Source organism: Muntiacus reevesi, chromosome 21 (genome assembly GCF_963930625.1).
Source record: "Muntiacus reevesi chromosome 21, mMunRee1.1, whole genome shotgun sequence".
In the NCBI taxonomy this organism is placed as follows: domain Eukaryota; kingdom Metazoa; phylum Chordata; class Mammalia; order Artiodactyla; family Cervidae; genus Muntiacus; species Muntiacus reevesi.
In genome coordinates, this window is record NC_089269.1 from 35,154,921 (window position 1) to 35,172,010 (window position 17,090).

General features: G+C 37.7%; 1 protein-coding gene across 2 annotated transcripts in view; it reads right to left on the reverse strand.

Annotated features, from left to right (window-relative positions):
* TMPRSS15 (transmembrane serine protease 15) overlaps nucleotides 1–17,090 on the reverse strand; it is a 139,383-nt gene that overhangs the window by 94,707 nt on the left and 27,586 nt on the right. For both annotated transcript variants that reach the window (XM_065913760.1, XM_065913759.1), the window contains one exon: nucleotides 8,658–8,769. In XM_065913760.1, coding sequence (XP_065769832.1) covers nucleotides 8,658–8,769 — 112 coding nt within the window. The remainder of the gene's footprint in view (nucleotides 1–8,657; nucleotides 8,770–17,090) is intronic.

Sequence of the window (17,090 nt, forward strand, 5' to 3'; positions counted from 1 at the left end):
TGGTTCATCAGCTTCCCACTCATGCAAGGTACACACCAGTTGGTGGGGAAGTTGTTGAAATAGCTAGAATGTTGGGAACTTCCTGTACTTCTTTCTTTTCACCTTTAGGGAGAAGCCTTGATTTGTTCATCTTTTCCTATTGTATCAAGTCCTACTGATCACAGCAAGCTGCACCCAATCCAATTTGTTCTCAGTATCTCTCAGACATTCAAACAATGCCAGGTCCATTAGTTATACATATGAGAACAGAAACTAGTTCCTTTGGAAACTCTTGGAAAAGCTGGAGCACTGGATGCATGTTCCACCCTTCTCTTTCCTTCCAAGGAAGGAAAGTAGAGAGTTAAGACCTGTGTTGAGCTGTGCTGTGTTGGGGGAAATGCTGATGGAGTTTAAAATGAACTTAATCTTCTTGCCCATTTATTGCAGCTGTTCTTGGCTTTGCACTCACCCAGGGTATGCAACTTCTAAACTGAATTCTGGAATTTTCATAAATATGTTTTGGTCCACACGTCATTGTTAAATTGATACATCTGTGTGAGAACAAAGGTGAGTTATTCCTGACTATAGAACTATTTCCTTTCTCATCTGTATGAAAATCTCCTATGGTGTGATTTATTCGTGGCAGGTTCAAAGTTGGGAGCATCCTTTATATACATCCTTTTTTGCTAAGTCTTGAATAAAGTTTGGATCAGTTGCTACATATCTGGTCTCTAAACTCTTGATTTGGTTGAATGGTTCAGTTGTTATGATGATCACAATAATCAAATTGCCAATGGCTGATCTACATTATGCTGAATGCTCTGTGGGGAAAGTGTTCAAATTTTAATTTTCAGATTGAGGAAATGTGTCTAGGGCAATGTCTATTGATAATTACATTGTTTCACTGAAGTGTGGGATCAGAAACGTGAATAACTTTTTAGTGTTTTGGAGGAACTATGTTTCCCTGAACTCTTCACAAAGGAGGAAGCTGCACAGTAAAACAAAGCATGGGTGATAATGTTGAAGCTGGCTAAATACTGAAAGGGCTGATAATAGGGAGATGGCTAATCTCCAAAGACAAGGGGACTGAAAAGACACTTGACTTCAGAGGCTGACTGTGGAGGCTACTGACTGAACCAGGATTCCTGGCCAGGGGCATGCAAAGTTCAGATTTTTGGTAAGGTATCAGTCATAACTTGATCAATTGAGAAACGGGACATTCATCACAAATAAAATAACAATGATAAAGGAAAAAAAAAAAACTAAAAGAAAAAAATTAAGACCAACACACTTATAACCCTTAATAACACCAGCAATAAAAAAAAAGTTTGATACTATCAATTCTATTTAGGATTGTACTAAAGTCTTAATCAGTGTAAAAAATAAAATAAAATTAAAAATATAATAAAAATAAAATTAATAAATAAAATCTATTATTTGACAGTTAAAAAACAAATATAGTTAATTTTGAAACTCTGGATTTCATGGTAGAGAAATGTCAAGTTGGGGCATTACCTCATTGTATAAGATTCCTGATGATGGGCTGGAGGCAGGGCTAGAGTTTAGCCTTCAAGGAGTGGGGTTGATAACACTGAAATTGCCATGACCAGCAGTGCAGGATTAAAATACATCTAAACAGATATCCAGGGTTTTGGATCCGACCAGTGTTTACTGCCTGGAAAGTGAGGGTGGAGCACTGGCAGGTTATTGATTTTTTAAAATACTGGCATGTGGACTTCAATGGTGGATATCAGATTCAGTGGTTCTGGAGTGGATTAGGGGATGTGTATTTTTATATGCTCCAGGTGTGAGGTCCATTGGAGGAGGATAGGCAGATATAGAGGATGCTACACTCAAGGGCTGCCCTCAGATGTATTTAGTAACCACAGGAGGTTGACAGACGTGGGAGGAGATCAATACGAGGGAGCATGAGATCTTCCCAGCCCAGACTGAGAGAAGAACAAAGCAGGCAGTGGCAGCTGTTTAGAAGAATTCCACCTCCTAAAGGCCTCTTCAGGGATTGGGGGAAGTGAGCCCGCGAGTGAGACCTTGAGGGAATCCAATATCAAAGAAGAAAACAGAGGAAGATGAAATAAACAACCCCCTCAGGAGTGATTTCTGTTCTTTTAATGAATGTTTTGGTGTCTCCAGGCAAGAAAATAATGATTCTTTTTTTAAACAATTGATGTTGTTTTTAAGCCTTGAAACTAAGGGATCAAGAAAAGCTCCCTAAGAAACTTTGTGTTCAGATGCCCTTTACTTTTTCAAAATAGATAACTGAAGATGGAGAGAAATGAGTGCATGCTGTGTTCTACTTCGGATTCAGAGAAGCAAACTTACTTACAATAAAACGTAGGCATTTATAAAGGTGAGATTAATTAGTAATTTTAGCCATGGCTACCTTACTAATTTTTTAAGGGAAGGGGTACTTTTCTAAATGTCGTTTTTATATTTTACATTTTTGTATCAATAGCTACTCTTCCTAGAGCCCAGTTTTATTGAGCACCTAATAGAGCACTAAGTGTTTTACGTTTCATGATGACTTTGATCAAAGCCTTCGACTGTGTGGATGACAATAAACTGTGGAAAATTCTGAAAGAGATGGGAATATCAGACCACCTGACCTGCCTCTTGAGAAACCTGTATGTAGGTGAGGAAGCAACAGTTAGAACTGGACATGGAACAACAGACTGGTTCCAAATAGAGAAAGGAGTACGTCAAGGCTGTATATTGTCACCCTGCTTATTTAACTTATTTGCAGATTGCATCATGAGAAACGTTGGGCTGGAAGAAGCACAAGCTGGAATCAAGATTGCCAGGAGAAATATCAATAACCTCAGATATGCAGATGACACCACCCTTATGGCAGAAAGTGAAGATGAACTAAAAAGCTTCTTGATGAAAGTGAAGTAGGAGAGTAAAAAAGTTGGCTTAAAACTCAACATTCAGAAACTTAAGATCATGACATCTGGTCCCATAACTTCATGGGAAATAGATGGGGAGACAGTGGAAACAGTGTCAGACTTTATTTTTTTGGGCTTCATAATCACTGTGGTTGGTGATTGCAGCCATGAAATTAAAAGACGCTTACTCCTTGGAAGGAAAGTTATGACCAACCTAGATAGCATATTAAAAAGCAGAGACATTGCTTTGCCAACAATGGTCCATCTGGTCAAGACTATGGTTTTTCCATTGGTCGTGTATGAATGTGAGAGTTGGACTGTGAAGAAAGCTGAGCACCGAAAAATTGATTCTTTTGAAGTGTGGAGTTGGAGAAGACTCTTGAGTGTCCCTTGGACTGCAAGGAGATCCAACCAGTCCATCTTGAAGGAGATCAGTCCTGGGTGTTCATTGGAAGGACTGATGCTGAAGCTGATACTCCAGTACTTTGGCCACCTCATGTGAAGAGTTGACTGATTGGAAAAGACCCTGATGCTGGGAGGGATTGGAGGCAGGAGGAGAAGGGGAAGACAGAGGATGAGATGGCTGGATGGCATCACCAACTCGATGGGCATGAGTTTGAGTAAACTCTGGGAGTTTGTGATGGACAGGGAGGCCTGGTGTGCTGTGATTCATGGGGTTGCAAAGAGTTGGACACAACTGAGTGACTGAACTGAACTGAACAGAACTTGACCCCTGTAGTTAGAGGCCCTGACCTCTATAGACATAGAAAATTTGAGTCTAAGAGATTTAGTCATTTGCCTGAGATCATAGATGTTGAATGTGAGGAGACCAGGTTTGAAGCCACACAGACTATCTTCAGCACTTACATCCTTCATCACAGACACTGCTACATGTGGCCTTAATATAATTCCAAAATATAGTTTAACTGTATCATAACCATTTCTCTACTGGCTACTGGCTCTCCAAGCTTGTAAGAAACAGTATTGCTTTTATACCCTACTTTGATCACCATTAAGAAAAACAAACCACCATCTAATATAATAATCAGTTTTGAGAAGAAAATACACTTAGAAAATTTATATACTTTTAAATGATAATTTTATGATGCAGTGCAGTATTTACCTAGAGTAATATTTTAGATTTTGCAGGTTTTAAAAATCATCCCTAATTAATTGTGGATTTCTTAAAATAGTTTTAAAAATTAAGTTATTGAAAGGAAATAAAAAGAACAGACCATAAAATCTTTAATTAATATAATGTGATTATGCATAAATAATATTAATATTACAGTAAAAATAATATTGCTTATTGTGGTCTACTTATAAGACTTCCCTGAAGACTTGACCTAGATTTACCAAGAAATGGAGGATGATTAAATATTAATTACATAAAAAGAAAAGTATTGTTATTTAGTATTAAAAAAGTTCCAAAGATTTCATGAAGAAATCATTGTGCAGTTAGGAATGCATCATAGACCATTTAGAATTCATTTTATTTCCCTTTTTAAAGGAAGTAATTTAAGATTTTTCTTTGACTATCTGGTGACATTTTAGGTAAAAAAATGAAATATTTTTTCATTATACTAAAAAGAGCACTAATAGCCATTTATAAATCTTCTTTTTAAATGTGATTATCAGAAATGATGTCCTAATATTTTTACAATAAATATTAAATTTAAAAAATTTCATATATAGCTTTTATTATGTTTGAGGTATGTTCCTTCTAATCCTGCTTTCTGGAGGGTTTTTATCATAAATGGATGACAAACCCTCAGCAAACAATATCCTCAATGGTGAAAAATTGAAAGTATTTTCCCTAAAGCCAGGAACAGGACAAGGGTCCCCACTCTCCCCACTACTATTTAATATAGTTTTGGAAGTTTTGGAAAATGAAATAAAAGGAATCCAGATTGGAAAAGAAGAAGTAAAACTCTGACTGTTTGCAGATAACATGATCTTCTACATAGAAAAACCTAAAGATTCCACCAGAAAATTACTAGAGCTAATCAATGAATATTGTAATGTTGCAGGATATAAAATTAACACACAGAAATCCCTTGCATTCCTATACACTAACAGTGAGAAAACAGAAAGAGAAATTAAGGAAACAATTCCATTCACCATTGCAATGAAAAGAAGAAAATACTTAGGAATATATCTACCTAAAGAAACAAAAGACCTAAATATAGAAAACTATAAAACAGTGGTGAAAGAAATCAAAGAGGACACAAATAGAGGGAGAAATATACTGTGTTCATGGATCAGAGGAATCAATATAGTGAAAATGAGTATACTACCCAAAGCAATCTACAGATTCAATGCAATCCCTATCAAGCTACCAATGGTATTTTTCACAGAACTAGAACAAATAATTTCACAATTTGTATGGAAATACAAAAAAAACCTCAAATAGCCAAACCAATCTTGAGAAAGAAGAATGGAACTGGAGGAATCAACCTGCCTGACCTCAGACTCTACTACAAAGCCACAGTCATCAAGACAGTGTGGTACTGGCACAAAGACATAAATATAGATCAGTGGAACAAAACAGAAAGCCTAGAGATAAATCCACACAGTTATGGGCAACTTATCTTTGACAAAGGAGGCAAGAATATACAATGGAGAAAAAATCTCTTTAACAAGTGGTGCTGGGAAAACTGGTCAACCACTTGTAAAAGAATGAAACTAGAACACTTTGTAACACCATACACAAAAATAAACTCAAAATGGATTAAAGATCTAAATGTAAGACCAGAAACTATAAAACTCCTAGAGGAAAGCATAGGCAAAACACTCTCCAACATAAATCACAGCAGGATCCTCTATGACCCACCTTCCAGAATATTGGAAATAAAAGCAAAAATAAACAAATGAAAAAAAAAACAACAACTAATGGGACCTAGTTAAAATTAAAAACTTTTGCACAACAAAGGAAACTATAAGCAAGGTGAAAAGACAGCCTTCAGAATGGGAGAAAATAATAGCAAACGAAGCAACAGACAAAGGATTAATCTCACATATATACAAGCAACTTCTGCAGCTCAATTCCAGAAAAATAAGTGACCCAATCAAAAAATGGGCCAAAGAACTAAACAGACATTTCTCCAAAGGGACATACAGATGGCTAACAAACACGTGAAAAGATGCTCAACATCACTTATTATCAGAGAAATGCAATCAAAACCACAATGAGGTACCATTAAACGCCAGTCAGAATGGCTGCTATCCAAAAGTCTACAAGCAATAAATGCCGGAGAGGGTGTGGAGAAAAGGGAACTCTCTTACACTGTTGGTGGGAATGCAAACTAGTATAACCACTATGGAGAACAGTGTGGAGATTCCTTAAAGAACTGGAAATAGAACTGCCATATGACCCAGCAATCCTGCTACTGGGTGTACACACTGAGGAAACCAGGTCTGAAAGAGACAATGTACCCCAATGTTCATCGCAGCACTGTTTATAATAGCCGTGACATGGAAGCAACCTAGATGCCCATCAGCAGACGAATGGATAAGAAAGTTGTGGTACATATATACACAATGAAATATTACTCAGTCATTAAGAAGAATACATTTGAATCAGTTCTAATGAGGTGGACGAAACTGGAGCCTATTATACAGAGTGAAGTAAGCCAGAAAGAAAAACACCAATACAGTATACTAACACAATTATATGGAAATTAGAAAGATAGTAACGATAACCCTGTATGTGAGACAGCAAAAGAGACTCAGATGTATAGAACAGTCTTTTGGACTCTGTGGGAGAGGGCAAGGGTGGGATGATTTGGGAGAATGGCATTGAAACATGTAAATTATCATATGTGAAATGAATCACCAGTCCAGGTTTGATGCATGATACAGGATTCTCAGGGCTGGTGCACTGGGATGACCCAAAGGGATGGAATGGGGAGGGAGGTGGGAGGGGGGTTCAGGATGGGGGACACATGTACATCCATGGCAGATTCAAGTCAATGTATGGTAAAACCAATACAATGTTGTAAAGTAAAATAAATAAATAAATTAATTAAAAAAATTTTTTCACTTGAGAATTACTTGGAACTGCCATTTTTAATATGCAAAATCTTATCTTTTGCACACAAGTAGTGTGTTGTTTAGGTATTTCCTAGGTGGCTCAGTGGTAAAGAATCTGCCTGTGCATGTAGGAGACACAGGTTTGCTCCCTGGGTCAGGAAGATTCCCTGGAGAAGGAAATGACAGCCTACTCAAATATTCTTGCCTGAAAAATACCATAGACAAAGGAGCCTAGTGGGCTATGGTCCATGGGGTAGCAAGAATTGGACATGACTTAGTGACTAAACAACAGCAACAACATATTGTTTAGAGCACTGAAAAGAAGAAAGTGTGCTTCTAGTTATATCATATAACTTACATGGGGCTGTGCTCCAAAATAGAAATTATTTAAACAGAACAGCATGTTCTTTTTTCTCTGAATAATGCCAAGTAAATGTGTTTAGAACAATCTTCCCTTCATACCTCATGTCCTTTCTGGAATATGTCTGCACAGGAAAACAGCTCTTGTGAGTATTTATGGGGCCATTTCCTATCATTTTTTTGGCAAGAACCTGAGGCTCTGTCTTTCAACCTTGTTTGATCAGTTGTTATATCGATTCCCCATTTTCTATTGAGTCATCATAATGATTAAAATAAATATATGGTAGGTCAGATTGGGAAACCAAAATCCCTTCCAGCTGTTAAGAGAAATGAGCTAACTAGAATTCATTTCTCAAAGTAAATTCCACAGAGCATGTGTGTTGAATACTTTGTGGGGGGAAAATCTCAGTGGCTTAATAGGAAATATACAGTTGACTCTTGAACAATACTGGCTGGAAGAGTGTGGGTCCACTTATATGTGGATTTTTTTTTTCAAAAAGTAGATACTACAACACTGCACAAACCACAGGAAATAGAACAGAGGGCCAACTATAATGTTATACACAGATTTTGACTGCACAGGGTGTTGGCACCTCTAAACCTTCTGTTGTTCAGAGTCAACTATATATTTGGGGGGATATTTACTTGCATATTAACTTATCTAAGGCTATGAGAAGTCTTGCACTTTAAAAGACTGCAATGAGCTTATTTCAGTATTACTTATATTTATTTGAGTACAAATGATAATTCTCTTGGAATATCTTGGAGAAACATTACTCCTCTGTGAAAAATGCTTAGGCATATATTAAGGTAGACTGGATATCAGCAGTTTGATTATTTTGATTATCATAATGATTGCATTCATCAACTGAATTAAGACTTGGAGGTCAAATATATAGTAAGTGAACTAAGTGTTATTCAAGATACAACAAAGAGGATGAGAATAGAGGGTATCCCAGATCTTGATCTGCATGACCAAATCACAAAATAGGAGATTTCATACAGATACAAGCATAATGAGAAAGGAACTATTCTGCAGTCAGGATGCAGCTGAAGGAAATAGGGTTTCTTGTGATATACAGATACACAGGTGTGCTGTTCATTTTGATAGCACTTGATTTGTGACAACCATATGGGGGAAGAAAGAAAAAACTTGCTACAGTGCCCAATGAGATGGCCCCATTTATGGGGCAAAATTCCTTTTTAAAAGGTTAAGAATGAGAAAGAAACTTCTTAGATACTATATCAGATGGGAAGGCTTTGCTTTGTAGCTAATGGAAACAACTGTCCAGAAAATAAATGCATTACTAAAGATGCTAAGACTTCCTGCATTAGAGAAAGACTTTACGACTTAAGTACATGGAATAAAAGGTGGTTTATTACCGTATAATCCACCGACAAACAACACTTGTATTATTAGAAGGCTTGGGATAATGGGGAGCCTCGAAGGATCCAGAAGATCCAGTCAACAAAAATCTTCCATCACAAACTGTGGCTGTGAAAAAGAGGAAATTAATGTCAGACAAAAAACCATCTTGGAAGCATTTCTCAAATGAAATGGGATTCAAATTGGCTAATGAATCTTAATAGAACACTCATGACTAAATCTATAGGAGGCTATTTCACAAAACCAAAATGATCGAATGGAAGTAGACCAAATTTCATGTTTTAAATCTATTACTTATTTTCAGATACTTTTACACAGCCCATTGTAGAGTCCATAAAAGTAGAAAAGCATCCTATTTCTAAATACCCATAACTAAGTTGCATTTTAGTATATTTCTTTCACATTTGTAGAAAAAATATATATCTGAATTATAAACATCCAATCTAAACAAATAACTACTGTGTTCTTCATTTTATTTTCCCCATTAAGTTGGAGCTAGAGTGAATTTTAACTATGTGTACTAAGTGACTTGTCTTCTGAAAATGGTCAGAATATGACCAGGCAAATGAAACATATGGTGCAAGTGGCATGAAGAGAACTTTCCATTCAATCTACTGCACAAAACTTCTAGACTTCTCTTTTGCTCCTTTCATATGATAGACTTACGATCTAGTTCAGTATTTTCATTCGGCACCTCTGGATGTGTTTTTCCTTCCTATGACAACTCACTTTCCTCTTTTAATTCTTGTAGCATGAGTATATTTATGTCAAGTCAAAGTGTTAAAGTATCAGAGTGTCAGAGTGCTCAGTGCTCAGTTGTGTCCGACTATTTGCACCCTATGGACTCTAGCCCACCAGGCCCTTCTGTCCATGGAATTCTTCAGGCAAGAATATTGCAATGTATTGCCATTTCCTATTTCAGGGGAACTTCCCGACCCAGGAATAAAGGGCTTCCCCTGTGGCTCAGCTGGGAAAGAATTCGCCTGCAATGTGGGAGACCTGGGTTTGATCCCTGGGTTGGGAAGATCCCCTGGAGAAGGGAAATGCTACCCACTCCAGCATGTGGCCTGGAGAAGGCCTGGAAAATTCGATGGGCTGTGTAGTCCATGGGTTCAGAAAGAGTCAGACACAACTGAGCTACTTTCACTTTCACTTGGGGCTTCCCTGGTGGCTCAGAGGGTAAAGTGTCTGCCTGCAATGCAGGAGACCGGGTTTCGATCCCTGGGTTGGGAAGATCCCCTGGAGAAGGAAATGGCAACCCACTCCAGTACTCTTGCCTGGAAAATCCCAATGGACGCAGAAGCCTGGTAGGCTACAGTCCATGGGGCTGCAAAAATTCGGACATGACTGAACAACTTCACTTCACTTCCTGACCCAAGAATAAAACCCATGTCACTTGCGCCTCCTGCGTTGGCAGGCAAACTCTTTACCACTGTACCACCTGGGAAGCTGTTCCCTTTAATGTCATGCAGTACTACTGATTTTAGCTTTCATATGAATCATTTCCAATTATAGTAAACCTTTTTGAAAGCATGAACCAGGAGTCATTAATTAACAGCCTTTCATTTTATATTTGCTATGTATCATATGTACTAAAAATAAAATTATTTCTCAGGTTATTTTCTGTATACTTATTTCTATTGATACTATATTCTAAAATAAAGACTTCTGAAATGTGTCCTTTATCTCTTGGCATGTTGTTAATTCCTCATATGCCAGATGTGTTGATGGAAGGCAGGGAAATAAAGGAAATTTATCAAAATCACCTTGCTGCTCTTGCAATCTGAGTGCTAGCATAAGCTAATCCTAAATTGATAGATGGAAAAGCCCATCCTACAAAAACGCTGTCAAGTTATAAAATACAAGCTATTACGTGACATGAAATATTTTGCATGAACAAAAGAAAGAAATTGAACAGCACATGGAAATCTAGATAAAAATCTTGCATTTTGGTTGACTTTTTACTACTTTGGGCATATATGTTTTAAAGGCATATAAGGTAAAGGCATAAAAAAAAAGTAGGTACATTTTAAGATTCAAAGTCTGTTAAGAACAATGGCCTAGGAGTTAATTGCATTGGATTATGCTTGGGATTGTTGTAGCCTAGTTCCCAGCAGGTGACAAAAGAAAGAAAAAAAAGAACAAATTATATTATCAAGTGTGAAACATGACCGGTCCAGGTTGGATGCATGAGACAAGTGCTCAGGGCTGGTGCACTGGGATGACCCAGAGGGATGGGATAGGAAAGGAGGTGGGAGGGGGGTACAGGATGGGGAACACATGTAAATCCATGGCTGATTCATGTTAGTGTATGGCAAAAACCATTACAATACTGTAAAGTAATTAGCCTCCAACTAATAAAAATAAATGGAAAAAAAAAGAACAGAAAAGATAGCAATCTAATATCATAGATTTCAGAAAATAAAAGGGAAAATCTGTGACTTGTTGAGAGAACTGACTCAATTGGTATGCTATACTTATTGGAGCAAAAAGGACAATTAAGGCTAGTTTATGGGATTTGAAAGTAAACAGTGAAAATATGACTTTTTAAGGCAGAACTAAATGATTTTCTAGCTGTAAAAGAATTCCCTTATTCATTCAAAGCTGTCTATCACAAACCACACCAAATAAATGAGACCGTTAATCCCTTAGCTTCACTGATCATAAAAATAAGAATAATGTCTGCATGCATTTTAAATGATATATGGAGCCTTTTAATCACAGTTTGTAAAGAAACATGTGGACTCCAAGATTATTGGCAATGCATGAAAATCCACTACTATTGTAAATAGTTTATATTTAAACTATAATACTCAGGAACTCAGTGAGGAAGAGCAATTAATCCTACCAGCAATAAAATACAGCTGCTAGCATTGGTGGAGTATTTCTTATGTGCTAGCCTTGCCCTAAGGTTACTATATAAGTATTAATAATGTTCTCTTCACCACAACCTTATGATGTTTTAGGTAGGGAAACTGAGGTACAGAGGAGTTAAGTAACTAGCTTAAGTTCTCCCAGCTTATAAGCAATGATTCAAAGACAGGCAGTCTTACCTAATATCTAATATTATCTTAATACCACAATATATAAAGCTATCATAATGATATCACTTAAATCTCTTTGAGTTGAAAAGCAGGGGCATATGTGTGTGTGTGTGTGTGTGTGTGTGTGTGTGTGTGTGTGTGAGAGAGAGAGAGAGAGAGAGAGAGAGAAATTGTAAATGAAAGAGGAAATGAAATTAAAAGAATTTCATCAATCCAGTGTTTTTAAAATTATAATAGAGATCACATTTGCAATAGCACTTTGCAACAAACAGGAGAAATAAAAAGAAAATAAATGAAGTAAAAAAGGGAACAAAACAAGTCCAGTTTTAGAATGTGTAAATCCTATTTGCAAAGCTGATAACATTTTAGTAATCCTCCTTGTCCACTCCGGAGAAGGCAATGGCACCCCACTCCAGTACTCTTGCCTGGAAAATCCCATGGACGGAGGAGCCTGGTTAGCTGCAGTCCATGGGGTTGGGAAGAGTCAGACACGACTGAGCGACCACTTTCACTTTTTCATGCATTGGAGAAGGGAATGGCAACCCACTCCAGTGTTCTTGCCTGGAGAATCCCAGGGATGGCGGAGCCTGGTGGGCTGCCGTCTATAGGGTCGCACAGAGTTGGACACGACTGAAGTGACTTAGCAGCAGCAGCCTTGTCCACTCACTACATATTTGTGGGGAAAGGTGTCAACAGCTCTGGGCTGCACAACAGGATTAATAAATTTCCAAAAAAGCTGAACTATGTCCCTGTTGGCAAAGATGGTTGTATGTTTGCCATCCCTTCACTCAGTCCTTTTCTAGGTGCATGGCTAGATTGCATACCTCCAATGGGTCACATGACAGAGTCTGGTTAATAAACTATGGTGGAAATGATTATATTTATTTCTAGATATGATTTCTAAAAAGATCTTCTGTAACATTCTTCCATTGTCTGTCAGTAGGTTGCAAAGAATCCAGGTAAGAACTTGGCTCAGAAGGTATGGTAGAGGCACTGGAATCCTGAATGCTTCAGAGCACAGCCTCTTGCCATCTTTCTTGAATTATAGTGTCAGTGATAAATTGTAATTGTCTTATACTGTTAAGATTATTTATCATAGTATTTTTTGTTGTTCAGACACTAAGTCGTATCTGACTTTTTGCAACCCCAGGGACTGCAGCTCACCAGCCTTCCCTGTCCTTTACTATCTCCCAGAGCTTGCTCAAACTCATGTCCATCGAGTTGGTGATGCCATTCAATCATCTCATCCTCTGTCGTCCCCTTCTCCTCCTGCCTTCAATCTTTCCCAGCATCAGGGTCTTTTCCAGAGTCAGTTCTTGTATCAGGTGGCCAAAGTATTGGCGTTTCAGCTTCAGCATCAGTCCTTCCAATGAATATTCAGGATTGATTTCCTTTACAATTGATGGCTTTGATCTCCTTGCAGTCCAAAGGGGCTCTCAAGAGTCTTCTCCAACATCACAGTTCAAAAGTATCAATTCTTCAGTATTCAGCCTTCTTTAGGATCCAACTCTCACATCCATGCATGACTACTGGAAAAACTAAAGCTTTGACTAGACAGACCTTTGTCAGCAAAGTGATGTTTTTTTAATATACTCTTTAGGTTTGTCACAGCTTTCTTTCCAAGGAGTAAGCATCTTTGAATTTCATGTCTGCAGTCACTGTCCACAGTGATTTTGGAGGTCACGAAAATAAAGTCTGTCATTGTTTCCATTGCTTCCCCATCTATTTGTCATGAAGTGATGGGACCAGATGCCATGATCTTCATTTTTTGAATGTTGAGTTTTAAGCCAGCTCTTTCACTCTCCTCTTTCATAATATTTAGTTTGCCCTTAAGGACATGATCAGTTTGTGTGGTCAGTTTTCTATGAAGTTGCTGGATTTTAGTGGAAATGGATAATCTACAGATCAATTTATGCTCTAAAGGGACTTTGGGAATTCTTACATTTGAGAAAAGATTAAGAAGAAAATTCCTGAAGGCATTTAAAGTTACAATAGTATTGAACTACTTATAACAGCTATGACAAACCTAGAAAACATCTTAAAAAGCAGAGACATTACTTTGCCAACAAAGGTCCATCTATTTAAAGCTATGGTTTTTACAGTAGTCATGTATGGATGTGAGAGTTGGACTATAAAGAAAGCTGAGCGCCAAAGAATTGATACTTTTGAACTGTGGTGTTGGAGAAGACTCTTGAGAGTCCCTTGGGCTGCAAGGAGATCCAACCAGTCTATCCTAAAAGAAATCAGTCAGGAAGGATTTGTTTTTGCAAAAATAATAGATACAATGCTTCCAAATACTCACTGGAAGGACTGATGCGGAAGCTGAAGTCTCAATACTTTGGCTACCTGATGCGAAGAACTGACTCCTTAGAAAAGACCCTGATGCTGGGAAAGATTGAAGGCAGGAAGAGAAGGGGACGACAGAGGATGAGATGGTTGGATGGCACCACTGACTCTAAGGACATAGTTTGAGCAAGCCCCGGGAATTGGTGATGGATGGAGAAGCCTGGTGTGCTGCAGTCCACGGGGCTGCAGAGTTGGACCTGACTGAGCGACTGAATTGAGCTGAATGTTACTTAAGACATGAAGCAGGGCATACTTCTGGAAAAACAGATATAACCCAGCCATGGCTGAGTATTATTGCTTAGTATTCAGGATTACAATTTTTTAGACTACAAAGTGCTTTTTAGTGTGGTGCTAAGAAAAAACTCTCAGTGGGAAATAAATGAACCTGTCCAATGTTATACTCTCAGCCATTCTATTGCACTATCCAAAATTGACTCCAATGGAATGGGATTCATATAGGTGTGTTCTTAGGACCCACTGAGAGCTCCCTCTGCTGGCTCATTGTTTTTTAGTAGTATGTTTGCTCAGCACACAATTCTCCAGGAATATACATCAAACTGGAAAAGGGCATGGCAACCCATTCTAGTACTATTCTTTCCTGGAGAATTCCAGGGACAGAGGAGCCTGGTGGGCTACAGTCCATAGGGCAGTAAAGAGTTGGACATGACTGAGTGACTATCATGCACACACACACACACACACACACACACACACACACATCAAACGTGATCTCTGCCCACCCGCCCAAGTCTGTTTTGCACGTACATGTGAGACAGACAAAAAACCTATGGAGGCACTTGCCAGCTTCCAAAATAGGCCTGAACATTGGCCTGAAGGGTGTGGGTCAGCACTTTTTCTTCTCACAGGTCAGCTAAAAAGTGAACTTTCCTGCTGATGCAATCCTCATCAGAAGAAAAAGACAATTTAAAGAAATCTTGGTTCTGCTATCGTCAGCTATAAGTCTTGAAAACCTAAATAACTAAAGCCTAAAAAGGAAGCTGTTTAGGAAGTTAACATTAATATGACTCTATTAATAACACTGACGAGAATTAGAGCTCACAGCTGGAGGAATAAGGGAGAGAAGAGAGAGCATAGGTCAATTTCACACAGATAGTTCTCTTACAATCATCTTTCAGTGATTGTAAATTGATGGACAGGGCTTTCTTCTAGAAATTGTGCTACAATTTGAGCACAAGTTTGAGGTGGGGCTGAGGTGAAGTACTCACAATCATTTATGGTTAAGTAATGAATGAAAGTGTGAGAGTGAAAATGTTAGTCGCTAAGTCATGTCTGATGCTTTGTGACCCCATGGATTGTGGACTGTCAGGCTCTTCTGGCAATAGAACTCTCCAGGCAAGAATATAGGAGTGGTTTGCCATTTCCTCTTCCAAGGGATCTTCCAACCCAGGGATCTGACCAAGTTTACGAATCTGGGGTCTCCTGCATTGTGGGTAGATTCTTTACCATCTGAGCCACCAAGGAAGCCAAATAATGAATAAAATAAGCATATATGACTGTAAATCCTGGATAAAGATAGAGTAGTTGATTGATTTTTTTTCTCTTCTTTATTCCACAAAGACTTTAAATTGTTTTTGCAAAAATAGTAGATACAATGCTAACTTTAAAGTGCAAATAATAAAGAGAATCAAGAAAAATGACAGACAAGGATCTATAGGCTTCAGAAAGTTACAGACTTGGATGGTGAATGGATAGTAAGTTTCAATTAACACAAAACCTTCATGATATTGAAAAATAATAATGTAATTTGATTATGTATTTAATGCAAACACGTAATCATTAATCACATAATTAGAGAATTCAGTTCTAAAAGCATGTCATGAGTTAGAGTGACTCAGAAACATAATTCATGGCCTTATAACTTACTTCAGGACAAGTTGCCACATATAGTGTATTTCTATGGTTATTATTTGATATGCATGGATACTAATTTGTTATGAAAATTATAAACTCTGTAATAGTAGAGAGCACACAATAGGTACGGTTCATTTTCTGATTATACATCTTAGATATTTCTCCCCATTTAAAGTTAGTGATCATCATCAAATAGACTTTAAGCTATGTGGTTCACTTTGATACACATAATTTTTGAAATACAAATCGGGGGAACATCACCTCTATTACCTCATGATGGCACACTTGTACCACATTCCCACTGAAGAGGTTTTGAAAACTGCCTGTAAACCACAGCAAACAAAGACATTGCTTTCTTCTTCTTTGAGTAATTTAGTTATATAAAATAGATTAAAAAATATTCTGTAGCCTGCACTTTCTTCCAGTATGCTCTGAGTGCACTTCAAAGTACGCAGTTAAATTTTGAAGTCTGGATTTCATCCAAGAACATTTGAACTAGGAGTGCTTAGTTAGTCAAGTTGCTGGGTTTTTGAGTTGGTTCTGGGAAACAGACCAACTGCCTGTCTTTTCAAGTATATCCTGAGTGGGTAGGTAATTTTTGAAACTTCAGTTGGTATTGGAGCATTTGTCTTCAATTCATATCAAAAAGAAGAGCAAAGTATAACAAGTGAAGTGAAGTAAATTGTAACTAAAGCCTTTACACATTTCAGGAACTAACTGTGCCCATGGCCAATTTTTAAATTGATTATAAACTACACCAAAAAGTTGCTCAATTCCTGCTGTTTAATTTTTCAGAAACAAATTATAGGTTAGAATTGTTCAAATAGTTCTTTACATTACTTACTAATTGTATATATATTTATGTGCTAATCTTTCATATGTATATTATCCATGCAATAAATTGAAGAAATAAGCCAAAGAAGAAATATGTTTAAATTACATTTTAAAATTACATGTTTAAATTACAACTATGTTCGGCATTTTGATGCTGAAGTTGAAACTCCAAAACTTTGGCCAACTCAAGCGAAGAGTTGACTCATTGGAAAAGACCCTGATGCTGGGAGGGATTGGGGGAGGAGGAGAAGGGGACGACAGAGGATGAGATGGCTGGATGGCATCACCAACTCGATGGACGTGAGTCTGAGTAAACTCCGGGAGTTGGTGATG